General features: G+C 43.4%; 1 protein-coding gene across 2 annotated transcripts in view; it reads left to right on the top strand.

The window, feature by feature from the left end:
* The window catches only part of LOC135377522 (uncharacterized), a 39,933-nt gene extending 18,925 nt beyond the window's left edge, over positions 1-21,008 (top strand). For both annotated transcript variants that reach the window (XM_064610000.1, XM_064610001.1), the window contains exons 13-20: positions 2,240-2,364; positions 7,361-7,690; positions 9,089-9,276; positions 11,493-11,580; positions 13,442-13,714; positions 17,441-17,623; positions 18,617-18,886; positions 20,390-21,008. In XM_064610000.1, coding sequence (XP_064466070.1) covers positions 2,240-2,364; positions 7,361-7,690; positions 9,089-9,276; positions 11,493-11,580; positions 13,442-13,714; positions 17,441-17,623; positions 18,617-18,886; positions 20,390-20,677 — 1,745 coding nt within the window. In that variant the 3' untranslated portion in view covers positions 20,678-21,008. The remainder of the gene's footprint in view (positions 1-2,239; positions 2,365-7,360; positions 7,691-9,088; positions 9,277-11,492; positions 11,581-13,441; positions 13,715-17,440; positions 17,624-18,616; positions 18,887-20,389) is intronic.
* Positions 21,009-21,469: the final 461 nt, after the last annotated feature.

The raw sequence follows: 21,469 nt of genomic DNA, 5'->3' as shown, positions 1-21,469 counted from the left end.
CGACTGTAGCAGTCTAAACTAAAAAATAGACACTACTAAGTACTACGCAGAGTTCAATGACATCATCAACGCTAATCACAGCTCCGGTGTCATCGTGCCAGTCAGTCAGTGTGTACGTACTCCAGGACTGTGGTGTCGTGCGCAGCTGTCAAACTTAGTTTCTGCACGAGAGAACTCGGCTCTGCAAATGAATAGTTTGCATCTTCTGTACATTGGACTGGTCAATATGTGGTACATGGGCGCAATGGGAATGGGGGAAATTCCCCAAGGTTGAAGCTTCTGCTTAACGAAACGTAGGTCATACATAGACCCTGATGTTTTAGGGCTAAACCCGATTTTTCCCCAAATTTGCACCCCGAATCGAGGTTCACCTATCTAGGGTTAAACCCGATTTCTACCTGCAAAACTGCACCTAGGCTAGGCACCTCAAGGCATCGACATACTAGTTTCTCACAAAATATGCGACTGACCCTTACTTCTGGCACTCTGGATAAACGGTACAGTGAACGTTTATTCTACAATAATGCCGATTTCTCCCCGAACTCAGTCTGATGGTAATTTTTCTGCCCGAATTTGCATGAATTTTCGACATCAATTTATTGGCCCGATTTCTGCCCCCCGAATATGGAAAAATATACCGTATTTTCTCGCATATAATACGAGGTTTTTTTCCGAAAAATGGACCCCCAAAATGCGGACTCGTATTATACGCGAGTTCGTATTATTTGCGGGTTGTATGAGCCACGGCGACGAGCCCCGCTCCTCTCTTGAAAGAGTGTACGTTTCCCCTCTCCCCTTAGCTCTCCTGGTCATGCGCGCGCACCCACGTGATTTCATCTCACCCGCCAACTTTCCGAAAGTAACCGCGCGCGCGGGCATGGCTCCACGCCGGGCTTCGTACACGGCCAAGTACAAACGGGAAGTTGTACTGGCGGCCGAAGCGTCTAGTAATATGTCTGCTGCACGAAAGTTTGGGATTAACGAAGCCAACATTCGTGTTTGGCGTCGTCAGCGGGCGTCGTTGTTTCAGTGCTCAGCAACACGGAAAGCGTTTCGTGGCCCGAAGAAGGGACATCATCCGGAGATCGAGAAGCAACTCATCGAATACGTTAAAGACCTTCGGTCGCGGCACATCGCCGTAACCGGGCAAGCAATTCGAGTGAAGGCAGTGCAGCTCGCCAGAAACGACGGCATCGCAACGAACGGCGGCAAGGGTCCATCTTTCAAGGCAAGCAACGGATGGCTCCAACGTTTCATGCGACGAGCAGGCTTCTGTCTCAGGCGCCGGACTAGCATCTCCCAGAAGCTGCCCCTACATTACGAACAGAAGCTGATTGACTTCCAGAGACATGTGATGAATGTGAGAAAGGCATACGATGAGCTTTTCTTGGTTAGGGGGTGGAACTGAAATGTCGTATTATACGGGAGTCAGAAAACTTTTTTTGATAGGAGTCTATAAATTGCACCTCGTATTATACCCGAGTTCGTATTATATGCGAGAAAATACGGTAAAACCCGAAAACTTCAGGGTCTAGTCATACATTGTGTCTGACTCAACACTGGATAAGTAAAAGCAGTTGTTTGGCATTTTCCTCTGCATTTCCTGGGAATTTTTGTTGAGATTCAGGAACTGAAGCCCAGATATAAATGAAGGCAAAATTGCATGGACTGAAATCTGTTCTCATGTTTCTTGTCTGGATAACGCAGAATCCGGATAACTGAAGCCTGGATAAATGGGGGTTGACAGTATGGTGGATGAGAAGTTCAGAATTCAGAACGAATTTGGATTTGAAAGTTGATGCAGAACTGAAAGAGTGTACTCTGTGTGGTCAAATGCATTTTCTGCAAAATGTTTGTGTTGCAGTCAGTTTGCAAGTGGCCACTGTATCCTGCATGTTCTAGTCATGTCCTGCACTAATTAGATCCGTAATGATGACTAAAATCTCTCTATTAAGAATACAAAAAGCCTGTTCAATTTTGACACAGTGGATGCACTGAGTGATGCTCTTGCTTTCTGGATACACCTATATTTCTTCTATGTGAAGAATGACAATGCGTGAAAAGAAAGAAAAAAATGTAATTGAAATCTTCTAAGGTTGTCTCACCAGTATGTATCTCAATCTGGTGTGACTAACCCCAAGGCTCAGTCATCCATAGGATGTGGTATGTTAGTGTTTCGAATTGTCTGTTTTTGAACTGCAAGTAAAATAATGTAATTCAGAAATAACTTATTTGATAGGATCTGACCTGGATGGTGATGAGTACATAGTGATTTGGGAAGAAGACTTGTTCTTTCCTGGCCCCAACAAGGAACCAATGGTTTATGACGATGAAGAGTCCAAGCCGCACTGCACTTCTGTTACGGTACAAATATTGCCATCGATTTCTTTGACTGTAAAATATCCATAACAGGTAATACTTTTTTTTTAGGGCTGTGCGAATAGTATAGATGTTGAATATGAATTTGACTTCTGATATCGAATTGAATAATGACTTAAGCAACCCTGTTTACTGCAGTGTGCAGATACAACCACATTTTGATAATCACAGAAATATGCAGGGAAGCATCAACTGTAAAAGGATGAGGGAATGGTTGCCACTCAAAGACGATTTACACTGCTACAGTTTTAGGCATGCCCCCGCTCATTGTAAAGTTCCTCAAGGGCAGACGGTGTATTTGACGCAGTGTTAATGACTCCAAGAGTATGGCCTAGACTCGGGCTTTTCACATTATGGACTGACTCTAAGTCGTACATGTCCCGACAAAACTTTACTGAACACGCGAGCAGCGTATTTTTTTTCCTCGGTACGACACCCTAGCGGCGTATTTTTTTTCCTCGGTATGACACCCTAGCGGCAAGCGGAAGCTGGCGAAATCAGGCCAGTTCACTGCCTCAGAGGGGTGGACGACTGCGCTCTTAGTGACACACGGCGGTAGTTTCGGTACGATTACTGTTGTATGTGCCCGCGAAGGGAGTTGGATTTAAAGGTGTTGCGACACTTTCTCTGATGTGTTGAAGCATAATATATCTGCATCGTACTCATTATGAGAACACTGTGGAAAAAAGAATTTTTCCTCTCGCTAGATTGGTCCGGAAAATAGGCGCAGCCACAAAATGACGACCCACGGTGTGACCTCACTGACCCCTCTCCCCCATTTGGCTTGGGAGACGCGTTTCTTCCCTCGCTGCTCCTGTGTGACGTCACCGATGTCGCTTCTTCGGGGCCGTTTTTCTCCGTACCTGCTCAAGTCACGGACCTGAAAACTTGAATATGGGAGGATGTCGGGTGATAGAATAGTCTTTCGTATTTATCTGGGAAAGCTGGAAACCAACTGTCACAACACCTTTAACTGTTCTGCTCGTCAACAACTCGTGACTAACGTCAGTTGTTTATCAATCAATCAATTATCAATGTCAGCGTCAATTGGTTACCAGCTCGTCACGCGTCGTCCATAATAAAGCAACACTTTGACTCTTTCTTTCTTTCTCTTGTCTACATATCATAGCTTTCCAATAAAAATAATACACCGTAAAGTGTTGCCACCATGATTAATCCCTGTTATCACGACGATAGCGGCGAGCTCCCGGTCTCAACAATAGTTGAATCACGTGTTGTTGGCGAGCACAACAGTAAAATCCAACTCACTTCGTGGGCACATGCAACAGTAATCGTACCGAAACTACCGCTGCGTGTCGCTAAGAGCGCAGTCGTCCACCCCTCTGAGGCAGTGAACTGGCCTGGTTTCGCCAGCTTCCGCTTGCCGCTAGGGTGTCGTACTGAGGAGAAAATACACCACTCGCGTGTTCCGTAAACTTTTGGCAGCACCTGTACCACATTCTTAGCAGCAACATCTTGAGCTCGATGGTAGATGTGAGGAGGTAGCGGGTCAGACTAAAAAGCCATGGTTTGCTCGCGATGTCCACGTACCACCCGCGATGCTATCTAACCTTGTCCCATCTGCTTAACCTGACCTCTTATGTCGTGGCAGGTGGTAGAGACGTGGCACGACATCTCTCGAAAATGATGTCCTTGTTGGCTAATTGTAACCAGACACTGCTGCTCTCATTGGAACCTAGAACTAGTGATGGCCAGTAGTTAACTACATGTAGTTAAACTACTAGTTAAACTACCTGATTGTAGTTGAAAAGTAGTTACCTATCAACTACCTGCAGAAATGTAGTGGCAACTACTAGTTAAACTACTATTTTGAGTAGTTAACTACAGTAGTTAGGTTACTTGCAGGCGCCAACTACTTCCGATTTTGCCGCAAGCTTTACGGCACGATTGGGCTTCCGACTTTTACCTCGAGCTACTTGTTTGACGAGAACGGAGGTGCAGAGCAATTGTGCCGTGCATGTGTACTAATTCTTCACTTTTATCGCTGCTTGTGATTCATATTTAGGTGTCCAAGAACACTATAGAATGGGATTGGTGTTGATGGACAACGTTAAGTAGTTATAGATGTAGTTAAAATACATTGCAGTAGTTAAAGAAGTAGTTTTAACTACCTCCCCTGAAAAGTAGTTGAACTACTAGTTAAAGTACTCCACTGCGAAGTAGTTAGTAGTTATAGTTAAACTACTGTAGAAGTAGTTAGTGGCCATCACTGCCTAGAACCACCACCTTCTGCAATGCTAAAAGGACTCGCATTGAGTACTATCATTCCAGCTACCTTTTGTGTCAAAGCTGCTGCTCTCTCACGCGACAGCGGTTTCCTTTCGCCTTATGACAAATGTGATGGCTCCTGTCGTGTTCGCAACAAATTCTTTTAAGAAACTTGCTTGAGACACTGGGGTGTAGTTCAATATAGTTGTGCAGCGCAGATGCGGTACTTTGCTCACGTTTGGAAAATTTGATGGCAAGCATTTCTACCGTCAGCAGCAATTTGTGCATTAAGTAGTACTCCCTCCCATGTGGCACCTTCGCCAACTGGCAGTCTAGATGTTTACAAGCTGCGCAAAGCACACACTGCCCTCGGTGCGCGTGTGTCATTGGACTATCCTGACACTGATTCCTTGTTCAGGTGCAGCATTCAAATATTCCCATCAAACGAGGAGAAGCGACATAAGCAAGCACAACACGAACCCATGCGCAAGAACGACGAAACAAAACTGTCCCCGATAGTGACTGTGGCGATCGCGTATGCGCGCGCTGCTGTTGCGTAGTTCTGTATCCTAGTTTTATTCATGCGCTAACGCGCTCAATATAGATTTCTTGCGTAAATTTCAGTCCTCCATTTCGTGCGTTTAGCTAGTGGAGGCTCATTACGAAGAGCGGATCCGGACATCACGCGTCCTGCCGGACTGACGAGAAGCTGTTGAGCAGTCACTTGCGGACGCGCTTGATGGTTTTGAGTGACGCTGACGTCACGAGCATGGAGTGTGCCGCTACAGTGCATTCCCGTCAGGGAAAACGCCGCATGGGTTTGTAAGGCTTGTGTGGGAAATCTCGAATATTCGAAGATATTCGAAAGCCTTTAATCCAGCGATGGAAGTGCTGCGCCATCCTGCACTGCAGAGGGTGTTTTTGTTGCATTTGTGCCAAAGTAGTGCCAAAGCGTGGAGTAGGTGACTACTTTCGCAGTCGACGGAGATCGCGCGTGTCACAAGAAAACGAATCCCGAAGCGAATGAGACGCACCGGCGTTTGAGGTTCAGGTTCGCCTAGTCCCTTATAAAGCAGGGTGGATACCAAATTTGACCAAATTTAAACGTGCGAGGGAGCTGTCACGACTTACTAGCCTGCTAATCGGCCGATGCCAGCTAGGCCTACCCTAGCATGGCCTAGCCCTGGCCAAGCAGTTTCGGGACGCATTTGTGCACCTTTGACGCTCCAATGATTGTTCCATTTGTTTTGTCTTTTCCTCATACTGCGTACACACCACCAATCTCGAGCATACACCTATAGCAACTTGCTTGCATTTTTACTTCTATGTGTATCGCTATCCAAGCTGAGAGGCATGAGGTGATCTCCACACTTTTAAGACCGCTTTTCGATTCCGAAGGGTATAGCTCGGCGTGTCTCAGGATACGGTCTAAACCTATTGTTGACAGTCACTAACTTGTCTAACTATATCTTTGAGGATCGCTAGGCTTTTCCAGAACTAAACACATTGCGTATGTGGACATGTAGTTCACGCCCGCTTTGCACTGACTCCTCGGAAGCGGCTACGCTAGGTTAGCCCCGCGTCTCCCCGATATCTCGCCTCTGAATTCAGTGGAAAATGCCCCAGACATGATGAGACAAACCGTGGGAAGTGTGAGAAAAAAAAAAAAAAGCGTGGAAACTGTTCATTTTACATCATAAATGAGTAACCACATAGTTAGGGCCTGACTTTTTAGGGTTAAACCCATATCCGCCCGATATTTACCCCCCGAACGAAATCTGTAAAGTTTGGGTTTAACCCGAATCTACCCGAAAACATCCGGGTCGCGTGGCACGCTTGTAAGCACGCATTAAAATAAAGTTTGATAACGTTGCTAAACATTAGTTCCATGTTAAGACAAATTTTTATTAAACAAAAAAAAATCACCCGAATACACCCGAATTTCTGACAGAATATGCCGTAACGGGATTTAACCCGAATACACCCGAATTTTCGAATGAAAAATATCGCCCGATATTTACCCCCCGAATTTGGCCAAAAATAAAACCCGAAAAAGTCAGGCCCTACACATAGTACGTGGTCCTGTGCTAAAACTCTATTTTTCTTGCGCCAATGACTTCGCCAGGAACGCTTCGAAGCACTTCCATCACTGCTCGAATATAAAAGTCACGGAACTGAATCGAATACTGAAAGTATTCAATTCGTATTTGAAATCTCGAATTCGCACAGCCTTAATTTTTTTTTATGTAGTGTTCACCATTCATTGTCAACATAATTGTGAAAAACTTTACTATACCAATCACCTTGCTGTAAGCCTAATGATGGCAAAGTGCATTTGCAGAACAAAGAAGTCATATAGCATTGATAAATGTAAACACAATCTACTTCAGCAAAAGAACATTTTATTACTGGAAATAGTGTGTCAGCAACATCAGCTTTGGGCACTGTAGCATGAAGATGATCGCGACATGTTCAACATTCTTAGCCATAAAAGAGCATTATAAAGTCCTTCGTGCTCAGTATAAAAGTTTACCTGTTTTATTCATTGATTGCTTCTGCGCACCTTATGCATACAGGCTTGCCTAATTGCCAAAGGCAGGGGGGCTCTTTAGAATCATGCTGTCCTTCAATTTGAATAATCTATATCGTTATGCAAATCCCTTTTAAATGTTCTGAACTTGATGGTTACAGTTCAGCTGCACATTTGGGTTGCACTGTACCTAATTAGGATTGTTTTAAAATGCACTTGCAGGAGAATGACATGATACAGTTCATATGTGACTACATCAAGCACGACAGTGTTGGGGTCATCTCAAATGCTCACTTGGCCTGGGCAGATGATGTAAATCATGGCATCTTCTCTCGTGTATGCCTTAATCTGGCTAAAAAAGTTTCAAAAAGTCTGGATTTTGCAAAATCTGGGATGGATGCACCATACCTGGACAGGAACGAGAAACCTAGCCGCTACCCAGACTTCATGGAAAAAGGAGGCTCCAAGAACACATACCGTTCCCAGAGGGTCCTCGGACAGTTGTATCGTGTTGGCCGTTCCCTTGAAGCAGTGGTCAGCACCAGTTGTGAGGTAAGCAGGGTGTGAAATGTTATGTTTTCTAGTGTCATGCAATTTAAATTGAGTGCTTTAAGGCCTGGTGCAGTGATGTGTGCCCTATTCCCCAAAAATCGTGAAGGTGAAAAAAAAAAAACAAAAAAGAAAAGCTGCCCTCACAACATTTCCAATGGCCTATATCAGCAGAACCTCGTCTGTATGCAAGTTTGCATTGTAGAAGTCGAGACTTCGTTATGATATTTACTTTACTGCTCTTCAACAATATTGAAGCATAATATGCACTTTTAGTAAATATACCCTCCAGAGTTAACTGCAAAGCCTCAACAATTGCCTGACACCTCAAGGAAATGGTGGAATAGGATATTGAAATGGGTGATTTTCTAAACAAATTTAAAACCTGAAAGTTTAAAAAAAAATTTACAATCAATTTTTAGCACTCCACACATCATCGATGAAACTCTTTTGGCACTTCCCATATTTTTTATGGAGTGGAAATATGGTACTTTATGTTTGAGTAACCCTGTGCTGTCTGAATAGCATTTGAAATGACTTTTTTTTTTTTTTCTATTATGCTAGAGTAATGCAAGAAGGCAGTGCTTGGTTGGAGATAATTGATATTCTTCCTGTTCTTTCTTTTTTTTTTATCCATCTGCTTCCTGGCACTGGTTGCAACTCTTATCAGCACACTGTTTGTTGACAGTTGTACTATGTATATTGAACACTCTTGATGCAGATGTGGATGACATCATCGCAGTGTCAATCTCGAGAACTATGCTGTTTTGCGAGACTATGCGAGAACTTTTTTTCCTGTTTTTTTTTTTCAAGGCATTAATGTTTCTTTGTTAATGTTGCAACAACAGTGTGTTTGGCCACTGGCGGTCAGCTAACTTGAACCGTCAAACACATTTTGTGACACTTCGATATATGTGGTTCATTGCATGACTGCAGTGTGAGCTAATCGCGGAATGCCTGTTTCATAGGACACAGTTTGAGAAACTATGCTGTACAACTTGGAATGCAGGTCTACAACGATTCAAAACTATTTTCATTAATCTGGCACAACCTGGGGCCAAGTGTCCAAATGCTTTTTATGCTCCCACCACAAGCAAAATGCCTTTTCAGTTCATCAGTTCCAGAATGTAAGAGGGTGCACAGTTTCTTTAGTGGTAGTAAGCAATACGAATAAAATTTTACAGCAGCCTGATCAAGTGTGCTGCCTTCAGGGAGCACAAGACAAAATAAATCAGCAGTTATAATGGGAAGGTGATAAGTGAGGGGTAGAAAGAGATACAATAATAAGAAATGTCATTGTCTGTTCATGAGATTCAGTGTAAGTCTCTGGAAATCTGAAAAATTTCATGTTCTGATGAGGTTGAACTATATTATGTTTATTCAGTGTATAACTTTGTTCAGGCATGCTCTGACTACAGCAAGCAGTCAGTCCTTTTTGAACTCCCTGGCTGGACAAAATACAAAAAATTTGCTGAACAAGGTCTGGAGCAATACAGAACACGAATGGAAGCAATTTTGGGGCAGTTTGGAATCCAGAGTGAGGGAGAGGTAGTCACTGGTGTTATTCATTCAGCTCCTCACCTTTACAGGCAAGAGGCTATTCTTTATTTAAGCTACTCTATTCATCCATCTACTGAACACACATTTTGATTTTATCTTCACATTTGAGCAGAAACTGTGCTCTTCTTATTCTCCTCAGTGTATGTTCAGTACAAAGAAAAATAATATACCTGTGGGACAAGATACAGAATAATATAACATAGGAAATTGTATCAGAATTTCGTTGTGCTCAATAGTCGGCTAGCTGAAACAATCTTCACTGCCAAACATTTAAGTTGTTTCGTTATTAGCTGGTGTTCAAATACTCTTAATCATTAGCTTTCTCCCTAGTTGCTAAATACATATGTCTGGTCACTTAAAGGGACCATGAAAGGATATTTGACAAGCCTGAGACCATTTTCAATTTGTTGCTCTGTATTAAACATCCACCCTGTGAAATATGAAGTTGAAAATTGTTCTAATAGCAAAAATATTCGAGATTAACCATGGCCGTGAACGGCGGCTGCTACGACCCGCCTACGAGGTGAACTGGCCGTGACGTCAAACACGGGACGTTGCCGATTGGCGGACGGTCTTTTGCGAGCAGATTGCAAGATTTGTAAGAAAGTTTGCAAACTTCGTTGTGAGATATGTTTTTATTTTACCTGGAGCAACATCGTGTCTAATCATTGAGACAGAAGCCTACCAGAAGTGTAATGTAGCTGTTGATTGTCTCCGTGGTTGCCAGAGCACGTTTTCCTCTCTGAGCTTCTTCATCAGAAAATGTCTCTGTTGGTGGCCATTTGGGAGCTGCTGCGTACGGAACAATTCCCAGACGCTGTGTGCGTCGCATAATCTCTTCCTCCATAGCTGACAATTTGCGTTTTGCCATATTTCTACTGATTTCGACGGCAGATGTAAGCAGGGCCTGACTTTTCAGGGTTAAACCCGTATCCGCCCAATATTTACCCCCCCGAACGAAATCTGTAAAATTCGGGTTTAACCCGAATCTACCCAAAAACATCCGGGTCGCGTGGCACACTCATAAGCGTGCATTAAAATAGTTTGATAACATTGCTAAACATTAGTTCCATGTTAAGACAAATTTTTATTAAACAAAAAAAAATCACCCGAATACACCCGAATTCCTGACGACGGAATATGCCGTAACGGGATTTATCCCGAATACACCCGAATTTTCGAATGAAAAATATCACCCGATATTTACCCCCCGAATTTAGCCAAAAATAAAACCCGAAAAAGTGAGGCCCTAGATATAAGACAGTGTCATTTGTTGTCCAAACCGAAACCATGCACCCACGTGGTACCCGGTCTTCTACAATTGGCTGGGAGACTGGATGTTGATGACATAAGGCCGCTTCGAAGGGACGTATCCAGCGGTTATTTTTGCGTGGTAACAGCGCCCCCTGTGCACTGAATATGGTTAAAAGTCGGATGTGTTTATGATAGTGAGGGGATTGCGGGTTCGAACCCGGCCGAGGACGCCAGCAACTTGGTGGCAGGGTACGAGTTGCTTAGACACACTGTCTTCCGCGAGGGACGTTAAATACGGGGTGCCGCTGATGAGCGGATGAGCTTTCATCGCACGTTGAAGAACCCTCAGGTGGGCAAAAGCAAGCCACACCGCTGTGGCGTCACTCAAGATATCAGTTGTCTCGCGACGTGAAACTCCCAATTATTATTAGAGCCTGAAGTTTTCGGGAAATATTTTTTTCTAAATTCGGGGGGTAAAAATCGGGTAAATAAACATGTGCACTAAATTCATGTGAATTCGGGTGAAAAAAATTTCTAGTATGCTAAATTCTGGGTGAAATCGAGCTCAGTTACTCAACTAACTGTAGTGGTTTGGTACAAATGGTGATGTAACTGAATTTTTCTGCCAAACAAGTAAATTAATGCATTCCTACAGAGATCCCAGTGAGGGCAATTTGCCGGGTAAAAATGGGGTTTCACCCTAAAGAGGCAACCTTCAATTTGGGGAAGAACCGGGTTAAACCCTAAAACTTCAGGCTCTAATTATTATTAATTATGATAGTGAGGGATCGTGAGAACCATTTCCAACAGGGTACTCGGAATTTGCGAAAATAATTTTATGGTCCTTTAAGCCAGGATGTACCAGAATATTCTCACTGCCTTCAGGACCCTTTTTGCAGTAACTTCCACGCCAAAGGATGCAGTTCTTGACCACTGCCTGTGCAATTTTGCATCTTTGATTGTGTAACATATGTTCCTCATATTTTACCAGGGGTAACAAGGAAAAAATGAACATGGAGTTACTGGTGGACAAGCAATATCGTTCCCTAGTGGAAAGAACACAAAGGGAGTTCTTTGATGTAAGTACAAGCAAGGGCTAGTACTACTTAGTTTTCAGATTTCTTTGAATTTTTTGTGCTCCTGAAACATGGCCTCTCCCTGAATGAAACCATGAAACCTCTACCTGAAACATGTTTATAATTATAAGGTATAGTGCACATATAAAATGCAAGAAGATGTAAAGAGTGTTGGTTGAGTAGAAGGTAAGAAACACAAATGGACAGGGGACTTGTTCTACTAGCAACAAATACAACAATACACTGACGTCCAGTCTCCAGGGAGGTGGGGGGGAGCAACTGCCCCCTCCCCATGACGGTGCCCGTTCCCCACACTTGATGTGATGGCTCTGATACAAACTCTTGCTCCTATTCTTCAAATTCGTTGGTTTAATGCTTTGACCCCTATGAGTTTGTATTGACACGTATTTGATCAATTTATGGCAGAAATTTGGCTGGAGGAAGCAACATTTTTCGCTTAGTTGGCGGAGTCTGGGATTTTGGTGTGGCACCCGAGGATGAGTGAATGCAGAGTAAAAAATAGAGGCAATGTACTGCGTTTTACTTTCTATGAATTTTTCGACGAAAGTCTTCATCAGGCAGAGATACTAGCACCCAAGGGCATTTTTTTTTCGCAGCACTTAACGACTTTGTGGCTTTAGTGTGTCAGCAGTGAAGTGACTGAGCTAGACGAATATGCATGAGTCACCACCCTAAAAATATTGCGCTGTATCAAACCTATTAAAGGGAGACTTCGCAACTGAATGGGTTTCAAGCTTGCAGTATTCCCACAGTCATTTACACCAACTGAACGCAGTTGTGAAATATCTCACATAAAAACGAAGGTGGAATTATAAAAACGACTTTTTAAATTTGAAAGAGTCTGGCTCCCATTGAGCCTCGATGGAAGCACTTCTTCCTTTCTCTGGTCGACCAACGTCACCGTGCATTAGTCATATCATTCCTGCGCTGTTTTCCTGACTCTCAGGAAAGTACGTGACTGCTGTTTTCTTTCCATCAGTGTCAGAGCAATCTGGTCCCGAATCTTCGTCTGTTTTGTTTCGGCATCGCACGTTAAAGAACCCTCAGGTGGGCAAAAGCAATCCACAGACTGACCGCTGTGGCGTCGCTCATGACCTCAGTTGTCTCGCGACGTAAACACCCAATTATTATTATTATTATGTTTTGTTTCGGGAATATAACACAGCAGCTGCGACCGGCGTGGTATACTACTTGTCCGCTCCATGCAGGGTGACGTAACGCGTTGGCCTTCGGAGGGGAAAGTTTCTGCGTCTCCTCTCCACGTTCATGTTTCGGTCTGATTGCTCGCTTATTTGAGGCGTAATTCGTCACATGAGAAAGAAAGTTGATGGCAGGTGTACCGTGGATGTTATGCACAAACTACAATGTGCAGCAATTTTTTCGCCGATCGTTCCAAAGTATCCCTTTAAGCAGCATGGACCTCCTTACGGTACACTTCCACGTGCCATCAGTACTGTGTCATGTTGCTGAAAGCTGCATGTTTTTACTAATAAAATACATTGTTACACTGTAATATTGTGCTCCCATTTGTCAACACTGTCATATTGTCAATGAAGTGTTGCCCTTGGTTTTGTGGTGTCCTGTAGCGTATGTTATTTGCATGTCACATTATCACTGCAGGCAGTCTTTACTGTTTTATAAAGTTGGAAACTGTTCAGCTTTCTCAAATTTTGCTAACTGTGCCAATTGACACCCCTGCATAAATCACATTTGTTTCACTGTGTGGCGATCACAATTTCTTCCGTTAAAGGTTCAGTGCAGTGAACTAAGTTTGTTTCATCAACATCCTTACATGTAGGTGCTAGCTATGGATATCTTAAACAAAAATATATGTTTCCTACAGAAAGTGGAGAGTGAATGCCTGAGCCTTGGTGTTAAGGGGCAGGCATTAGAACGGACAGTTACCCTTCAAGTGGCATCTGCCTATTACATGGTGACCTACATGGCTTCCCCTGAGGATGGACGACGGTTCCAACGAAGGCTCTTCGGCTTTCCCTGGTGTCTGTCAGATGTCATGCTGCAGCTCCTTATTGAACGCAGAAACACTGGAAGCTTTACAACGCCACTGGATGTCCCGCTTAACATGATAATTGCCAAAATCAACGGCGAAGTTAAGGTAAAGCCCGTCTTGTACTACTTTTAATTAGGACCTCATTGTGAATATCCTAAAGTTGTACATGTTACAAAGTATTAGCTGAATACAAATATTTAGAGCCTGAAGTTTTCGGGAAGTATTTTTTTTTTGAAATTCGGGGGGTAAAAATCGGGTAAATAAACATGTGCACTAAATGCATGCGAATTCGGGTGGAAAAACTTCCAGTATGCTAATTTCAGGGAGAAATCGGGCTCAGTTACTCAAACTAACTGTAGTGGTTTGGTACAAATGGTGATGTAACTGCATCTGCTACGAAACAATTAAGTTAGTGCCTTCCTACAGACGTCCCAGTAAGGGCAGTTTGCCGGGCAAAAATCGGGTTTCACCCTAAAGAGGCAACCTTCAATTCGGGGTGCAAATTCGGGGAAGAATCGGGTAAAACCCTAAAACTCTCTACAAATATTGAATCAATTTTCCTTCATTGAACTTTGTTTTAGTGACAAACACATGCTCCAGAAGATGGACAGGGCTAACATTTGTGAATCAGTCTGTAGAGTGTCCGCTTCCTGATCCCAAGCTTGCGGGTTTGAACCCAGCCGAGGAAGCTGGCAACTTGATGGCGGAGTACAAGTTGCTTAGACACTCAGTCTTCTGCAAGGGCCGTTCAACACGGTGTGCAGTGTGCTCAGATTTTAGCACACATCAGAGAACCCTTAGGCAGGCAAAATTAAATCCACAGGCTGGCCACTGTAGCGTCACTCATGATCATAGTTGTCTCGCGATGTAAAGTCACGAATTATCATTATCAGAAGTCTGATAGGGTAGACAGAAAAGAATGAAATGAGGAAGGCATTTTTATTATTGATTTTTATCGATTTTTATTCATTTATTTATTTCCACTAGCATGGTGGAGTCAGGAGCGAAAAGCTAACAGCAGTGAAAAATGCGTATCACACGTGCGTGTATCTACTCTCTCTGCATATTCTGTTAGCATCGTTCTAGATTGTTCGACTTAAGAGAAAAGAAATAAAATCTCCGTTTTCAATATAACTAAAGCCTGAAGTTTTTGGGAAATATTTTTTTCTAAATTCGGGGGTAAAAATCAGGTAAATGAACATGTGCACTAAATTCATGCGAATTCGGGTGAAAAAACTTCCATTACGCTAAAATCGGGGAGAAATCGGGCTCAGTTATTCAAACTAACTGTAGCGGTTTGGTACAAACGGTGATGTAACTGCATTTTTCTGCCAAACAAGTAAGTTGGTGCATTCCTACAGACATCCCAGAGAGAGCAATTTGCCTGGTAAAAATCGGGTTTCACCCTAAAGAGGCAACCTTCAATTCGGGGTGCAAATTCGGGGAAGAATCGGGTAAAACCCTAAAACTTCAGGCTCTAAATATAACACTGCATGCACAGGGTTTTGTCGTAGAAAAAAGGATTTCACGAGTTAAGTCCTGGGGGCTCAATAGTGGTAATGCTTGCTAGAATTGAGTTCCTCCTGTGTAGTGGGTCAGCCATAATCGAGCTTGCTGTGTCGCTATATGAGCACTCGTTAAAATGTCCTAGGTGACCATCAAATGTGACAGATTATCATGACTGCACACGTTTTCCCGAATACAATGCCCAAGTAGCCCCGCGAACGTCACCACGTGAGATGGGAAGAACGTGTCTGCTGTGCAGTTCATTGTTCATATCCACATCGTAACAAACTTTAAGGTACACGAGTTGTATGAGTATGTAGAAAAGGGGCCGGATGTAACTGCCCGTTCCATTTACACGCAAGCATTTTTCGTAATACAGTCGACCCGCATTTATCCGGACTTCATTTATCCGGATCCTGCGCTATCCGGACAAAAAAGCATGGGGACGGATTTCTCCCCATGTGTTTCGCCCTCGTTTATCCGGACTTCAGCTTTCGGACTCGGACGAAAATTCCAGGGAACAGAAGTGACTATAATACCCAACAATCGGTTTCAGTTATCCGGTCATTGTCCAGGAATGACACTTGGCCGACACCTAGTCAAGCAAGGTCGAAAACCCTGGTCGTGGCCTCCTTGTTACTGACACAAAACGGTGTTGCTGGGAAGAATTTTCTCCCTTTCCGTTTTGCACATTACACAAACGTAATTCACCTGAGCAGTCTGGTCATTTCAGACTGAGAAGGTACGCAATGAGGACCCGTCGCTGCAATCACAGATGACGACATCATCAGTGTCGTCGCTTCCGATAGTGTTCAAAAAGAATCTGATGATGAAAGCGTGGATGCACCAGCTGTGACGGTACAAAATGCGCGGGCGGCACTGAGAACAGCGCTATTATTTTTTGAGCAACAGAACAATATTTCGCAAGTCAATCCCATTAGCAAAGGTTTGCAGGAACTGGATGCGTGTATTAGAATGAAGCAGACGACAATGGATAGTTTTCTGTGTAATGGTCAATAAAGATGTCCTTTTAGGATCACTCTGTTTTCGTGTTCACTTATCCGGTTCCCCCGCTATCCGGACATTTTCACAGGAAACGAAGCCGTCCGGTAAACGCGGGTCGACTGTACTTACTCTCCCGTAGTGGGTCAATAAATTGCAATGCTAATGAATTTGCTTTCACAAGTAGATACTAGTATGTACTACAGTCAACCCTCGATTTATGAACCTTCGATTTATGAATTCCCTCGTTTTATGAACACTAGCACGAGGAACCAAACTTTTTACACGCATTTTTCTCTCGTTTTATGAACCTCGATATTCGAATAATGAACGGAATTTCTGGGAACCAGCTAGGAGTTGCCCAGCGTTTTTGCCCTCAATTTATGAACGGATCGTTCCGAGGCCAACAAAAACCTTCAAAGGGATCATTCGTGGTCTTATGAATGACGCCTGAACAGACAAAACGTTTTTGAGGTATTGCACCCTCGGTTCTTAACCCCTCGAAATCCGAACAACAAACGGGTTTTTGCAGAAGTGTTCCTGACCTCAATTGACACAGCGGAAGGCATGGTCCAAAGCAAAATGAAACTATTTAGTATTGCATAATAAACAGAGTGTGAATGTGCTAACATCTGTGTTTTGTGAGACTGATACAGCAGAAGGCATGGTCCAAAGCAAAATTACATAATATATTGCATGATAAACACAATATCAACTCTGAAATACTGTTCCATTTGCTCGATAGTACTCACTTAACGGAATTTTCTATTTATGAACGATTTTTCGGGGAACCGAGGGTGTTCATAAATCGAGGGTTGACTGTATATAGATGCCATTGCAGAAAAAAAATAAAATTTAAAAAGCAGATATGTCTACCCCTTACTGCACACAGAAGTTCAGTTACCAGGGCATGGCTGACGTAGTAGGCAAGTTCACACTGAAGAGGGCGGTGGTCTGATCGAATCCTACCACCGGCTGTGCTGTCTGAGGTTTTTCCTTGGTTTTTTTGGCCGACTTTCCAGACGAATGTCGGCGCGGTTCCCTGAAGTCTGCCCAGGATGCATACTACCCCCCCCCCCCTCCCTCTCTCCTGCTCTTTTCTCTCTGCGTCTGCATGCCGCTCATAGCCACACTTCCTTCACGGTGCTAACACGGAACTTTCAAAAAAAGTTCAGTTGTCCAGCTTTCACAAAAAAGAATAATCGTAGCTGTGGCAATCTGCAATGACTGTGGTACCATTATGTCCAGTACTGAATGAAAGTGTGCAGCATTATTTCTCCCATTCTTTATTTTCAAGCATCTTTATGGCATGTTACACTACAGAGTGAAAGCGGTCAGAGTGCTGAAGAACTCGCTCGCACAGTGGTGGTCAATTGGGCAGAGAAAGAGGAGCTGCTGGGATCCAAAACCAAGGGATTTTGCCCCGTGTGCCCCAGCTGCTTGGATGCTGTTTTCACTCATTTTTACAACCAGCATCTTTTGCTTGCAAATGGACACTCTGAAGAGGTGAGTGCAACTTATAAACCAGGAGGGGCCCCATATTGGACTTCATTTAAGTTGACTTCAGTTTCTTCGTTGTGTAGCTGTTCTTCACAAACTGCATGCACAGCCAAAACACATTCACAAAACATTCACATGAGAAGATATTTTGACTATTGAGCAATGACAGCAATTAAACAGTGTGAGAAAAGGTAGAAACATATTAGAAGTCATGTTACCAAGTCATTCTGTTTGCCTTCAATAGGCAGATATTCATTAATGAGGAAGGGAGGAATAATTGGAAGGAATCTGGTTTAACCCCCCCCCCCCCCCCCCCCAAAAAACATGCCTTAGTTATATTGTTGTCTGCATAGCACTGTGAGGTTGTGGCACTGTGATGTGTAAAGCACTTAATAGCATAGCATATATTGCCATATTAAAGTGTCAGTGGCAACATGGCACTTTAGTCCCAACATCCACATGGAACTGGGACTGAATGTGTTTCTCTTCACTCAGCACCCGCTTAATGGTGTGATGTTTTTGGGTAAGAAATGTGGCTTGTACGATAATAAATACGGTATGCTTTCAAACCATGTACAGCAGCTAAATTTAGAGCATAACAACTACATACATACCTGAATAAGTACATACCTGAATTACAAAGCTTCACAAGCTACCCAAACAGAGATACAAATGACATTGCAACCCAGGATTGAACTGCTATGCTAACTACCGAAATTTCAACGTTGCAGAATTTGAGTGTTGCGCGTAATCGCACCCCAGGCAGAAGCTCTCCTCGGGACGGGTCTGCTTCCTTGTGATTTTCTTTGTCTGAATTCAAATGAATTTGCTTGAGCAAGTATAACAGCTAACTGTTTCCTCCCCCAACTAACTCTGCCTATTTGTGTTCATGAACAGGATAGTGCACTAGAATAATATAGCTATCGGCTCTATCCAAAATATATGTGAACAGTTCAATACTTTTTGGAATTGAAATATGCTTTTGTTGTGCTTTTGCAGGCATACGCAAAAGACAGTGCCAATGATTACCAGTTCTTTGAAGGAGATCTCACATCTGTGGGGAGCCTCGTTGTTGGCTTTCTACGCCGTATAGGAAGCGAATTCAGTGCCATTACCAAGTGTGTGGATTGCAGTGTGGGAATTGGAGGACAACACGCCCACGTACTGATGCTGGCTGCTCTGCGCACTTACTCTATGCTTGCCCTGTCCTGCGATCCTTGCCACCTTGGACTTCCATGTGACAAAGAGCAGCATGAACCATATCAAGAGGTAATTTTTGGTGGCCTTGATCAAGAGTTGTAAATGTAACGAAAACGTAAACTCAGTAGTGGACTGATTTTTTAAAATCCTCGGAGCCATCCATTCAGTCAGAATTATCGAGCAGCCCGAATTTTCAGTCTGCGACAAAAATGTTTCTTCCCCGCGCATTAAATGCACCCAGACTTTAGTAGCACGGCCGGATCGTCTCTCGCAGCGCTAGCCAGTGTATCGCGCAGTCATCGAGATGGAGCGCCTGGTGCCAGAGTGATGATTGACGAATGCGACGGACATCGAGGAGTATTTAGTCCATGCTTGATAGAACGGAAGACCATTTGATGTGGGAGAATCGTGACGTTTGATTCCGGGGAGATCGTCGCGGATATCTCTGAATAAAACTGGAGTTAAGTGTACCTTAAGTGTTGGGTTCCAATTGTCCCCCGCGCATTGAATGCACCCCCTCAGTGGCGCAATGTTTTTGGGCAAAAAAATGTACATCTGACATGCGAGTAAATTCAACATTTCGAATACGAATCGAATGTTTTTTTCAGTGTTCGTATTCCATTCCGATTCAATGATTTTATATTTGTGGCTTTTGAATAAATTGAATGTCTTCCTTGAATATTCGAGACTTCCTGAATTCACAAACCTAATTCGTGCTAAACCCACGCAGCATTTTCCTGATGGGAACACGCTGTAGTGGTGCGTTCCGTGCTTGTGACTCCAGGATGGAGCCTTCGGTGAAAAAAAACTCCCTTTCGCAAGCAGGCCTTTGCGGAAGAGGAGATGGCCTATCTCCTTTACAGGCGAAAAGACGTAGCCTCAAACACAGAACCAGCCGATGATTATTAGAAAACTACAATTTAAGATAAGAATGTGTGACTTTTTAATTCTTTAATGGATGAAGTTAGAAAGCCATTTTGCAGTTAATTTAATAAGTGCAGTTGCAAGACCTCACTAAGGTTTTCGTGCCTCACTTTTCATGTGAAGTATATAACACTGAAAGCTTCTACTTACCCTAGATTGCGACACAACAGTCAAACGCACAAAGTCATACATATACAATGAAACTACATAACTGGTCATGTGTGATGGCATTATTTGGCCAATAGTTGCCCTTGTGCCATAAAAAACCAAAACCAACATACAAACCTCACTAAGGTCCATGAGTACAGTGCTCACACATCTCGGACTGTGCTACTGAGCGAAACGGAGATCAACGCTGTCGTGTGTCACCGGCGCAACCTCCTTTCAGAAAGGTGTCCTTCAAAGCAATAAAGGACTCCCGCTGCTCTAGCTAGCCCATGTGTCAGGGGCATAAATTGTCTTGTGGGAGTGACCTTTCCCTCGTCCTTTCGTAGTTGATGCTTCCCTACATATTTCTGCGAGTATCAAAATGCGGTTGTATGTGCACATTGCAGTAAACAGGGCTGCTTGAAGTCATTATTCGATTTGATATTCAAAGTCAGATATTTGCAATATTCGTATTCGATGTCTTCTTTGCTGCCCCGACAGATACAAGAAGGCAATCCGGTGCGCCTCCTTGTAGAGAGTGCGACATTGCTGAACAAGCTACGTGAAGAGCATGAGGAGGTGCAAGATCTTCTTGCCAAATGGTCAGGTGTACACGAAGTTCACATCAGGGGCAACAGAGACTTCCGTAAGCGGACGTACATCCTGGTGTCTGCCACAGGACGTGACTGGCAGAGGTGGTTATTGGAAGAACTTCTCCTGCAGCCATGGCTCCCAGATGCTATTAGCTCTGGGAATCTGCACCCTTATATCAATCGTTTCAGGTCATAGTCAACCTGCTGGTGATTGGACAGTTCAGTTCAGTTCATTGCAGTGTTGCTGTGTAAATAGTGCTAGTTTTGTATGTTGTAAAGGATACTGAAAATGCTGAATTTCTTTAGACAAACTAAAGGCTGTTCTGAAGTCCCATACTTAATCCTAATGTGATTGTTTTGTTTGGTATTAAATTTATATGCCAGTAAAAAGGTTTTGTAATGTTGTTCAATTTTAAACTTTTCTCTACTTTAGCCTGATCTTAAGCTTTGTTTTAACTGATTTTAAGGTGTCTTGAATTTTATACATTTATTGTCGTAAAGCATATTAAAACAATGTATTGCTGTTCTGAAGTGAGAAGTTTAGTACTTGGGAAGCTATTTTGAAAAATGTTGAGTTATGTCAGCCTTACCACAAACAGAGCTCACGTTTTTCTTTTCAAATGCTCACTATAGCTCGGCGTTTTGGGCCTTCGAATCTCACTATCACAATCATCCGATAAGGTGTGAGTTCGGGCCCTGCTACGCACTCACGCGAAGGTCGACATTTTTATTCGCCATGTCGACCTTCACGAACACGAGTTCGTAGCAGAGCCCAAACTCACGCCTTATCAGATGATTGTGATCGTGAGATTCGAAGGCCCAAAACGTCGAGCTATGATGCTCACAGGAAATACTATCTTTAGTTGTATGTGAGGGAAAACCTTGGTTAAGTGAACACATAGGACACAGAGTATGAAGCTGTCATGATGCAGCCTTTCAAGCAGTTGCTAAGGCGTAGGAGGCCTTCCAGTTGATCTTATGCTTATGG

This window comes from Ornithodoros turicata, chromosome 1, assembly GCF_037126465.1.
Source record: "Ornithodoros turicata isolate Travis chromosome 1, ASM3712646v1, whole genome shotgun sequence".
NCBI lineage: Eukaryota > Metazoa > Arthropoda > Arachnida > Ixodida > Argasidae > Ornithodoros > Ornithodoros turicata.
This window is presented reverse-complemented; position numbering and strand designations above follow the sequence as displayed.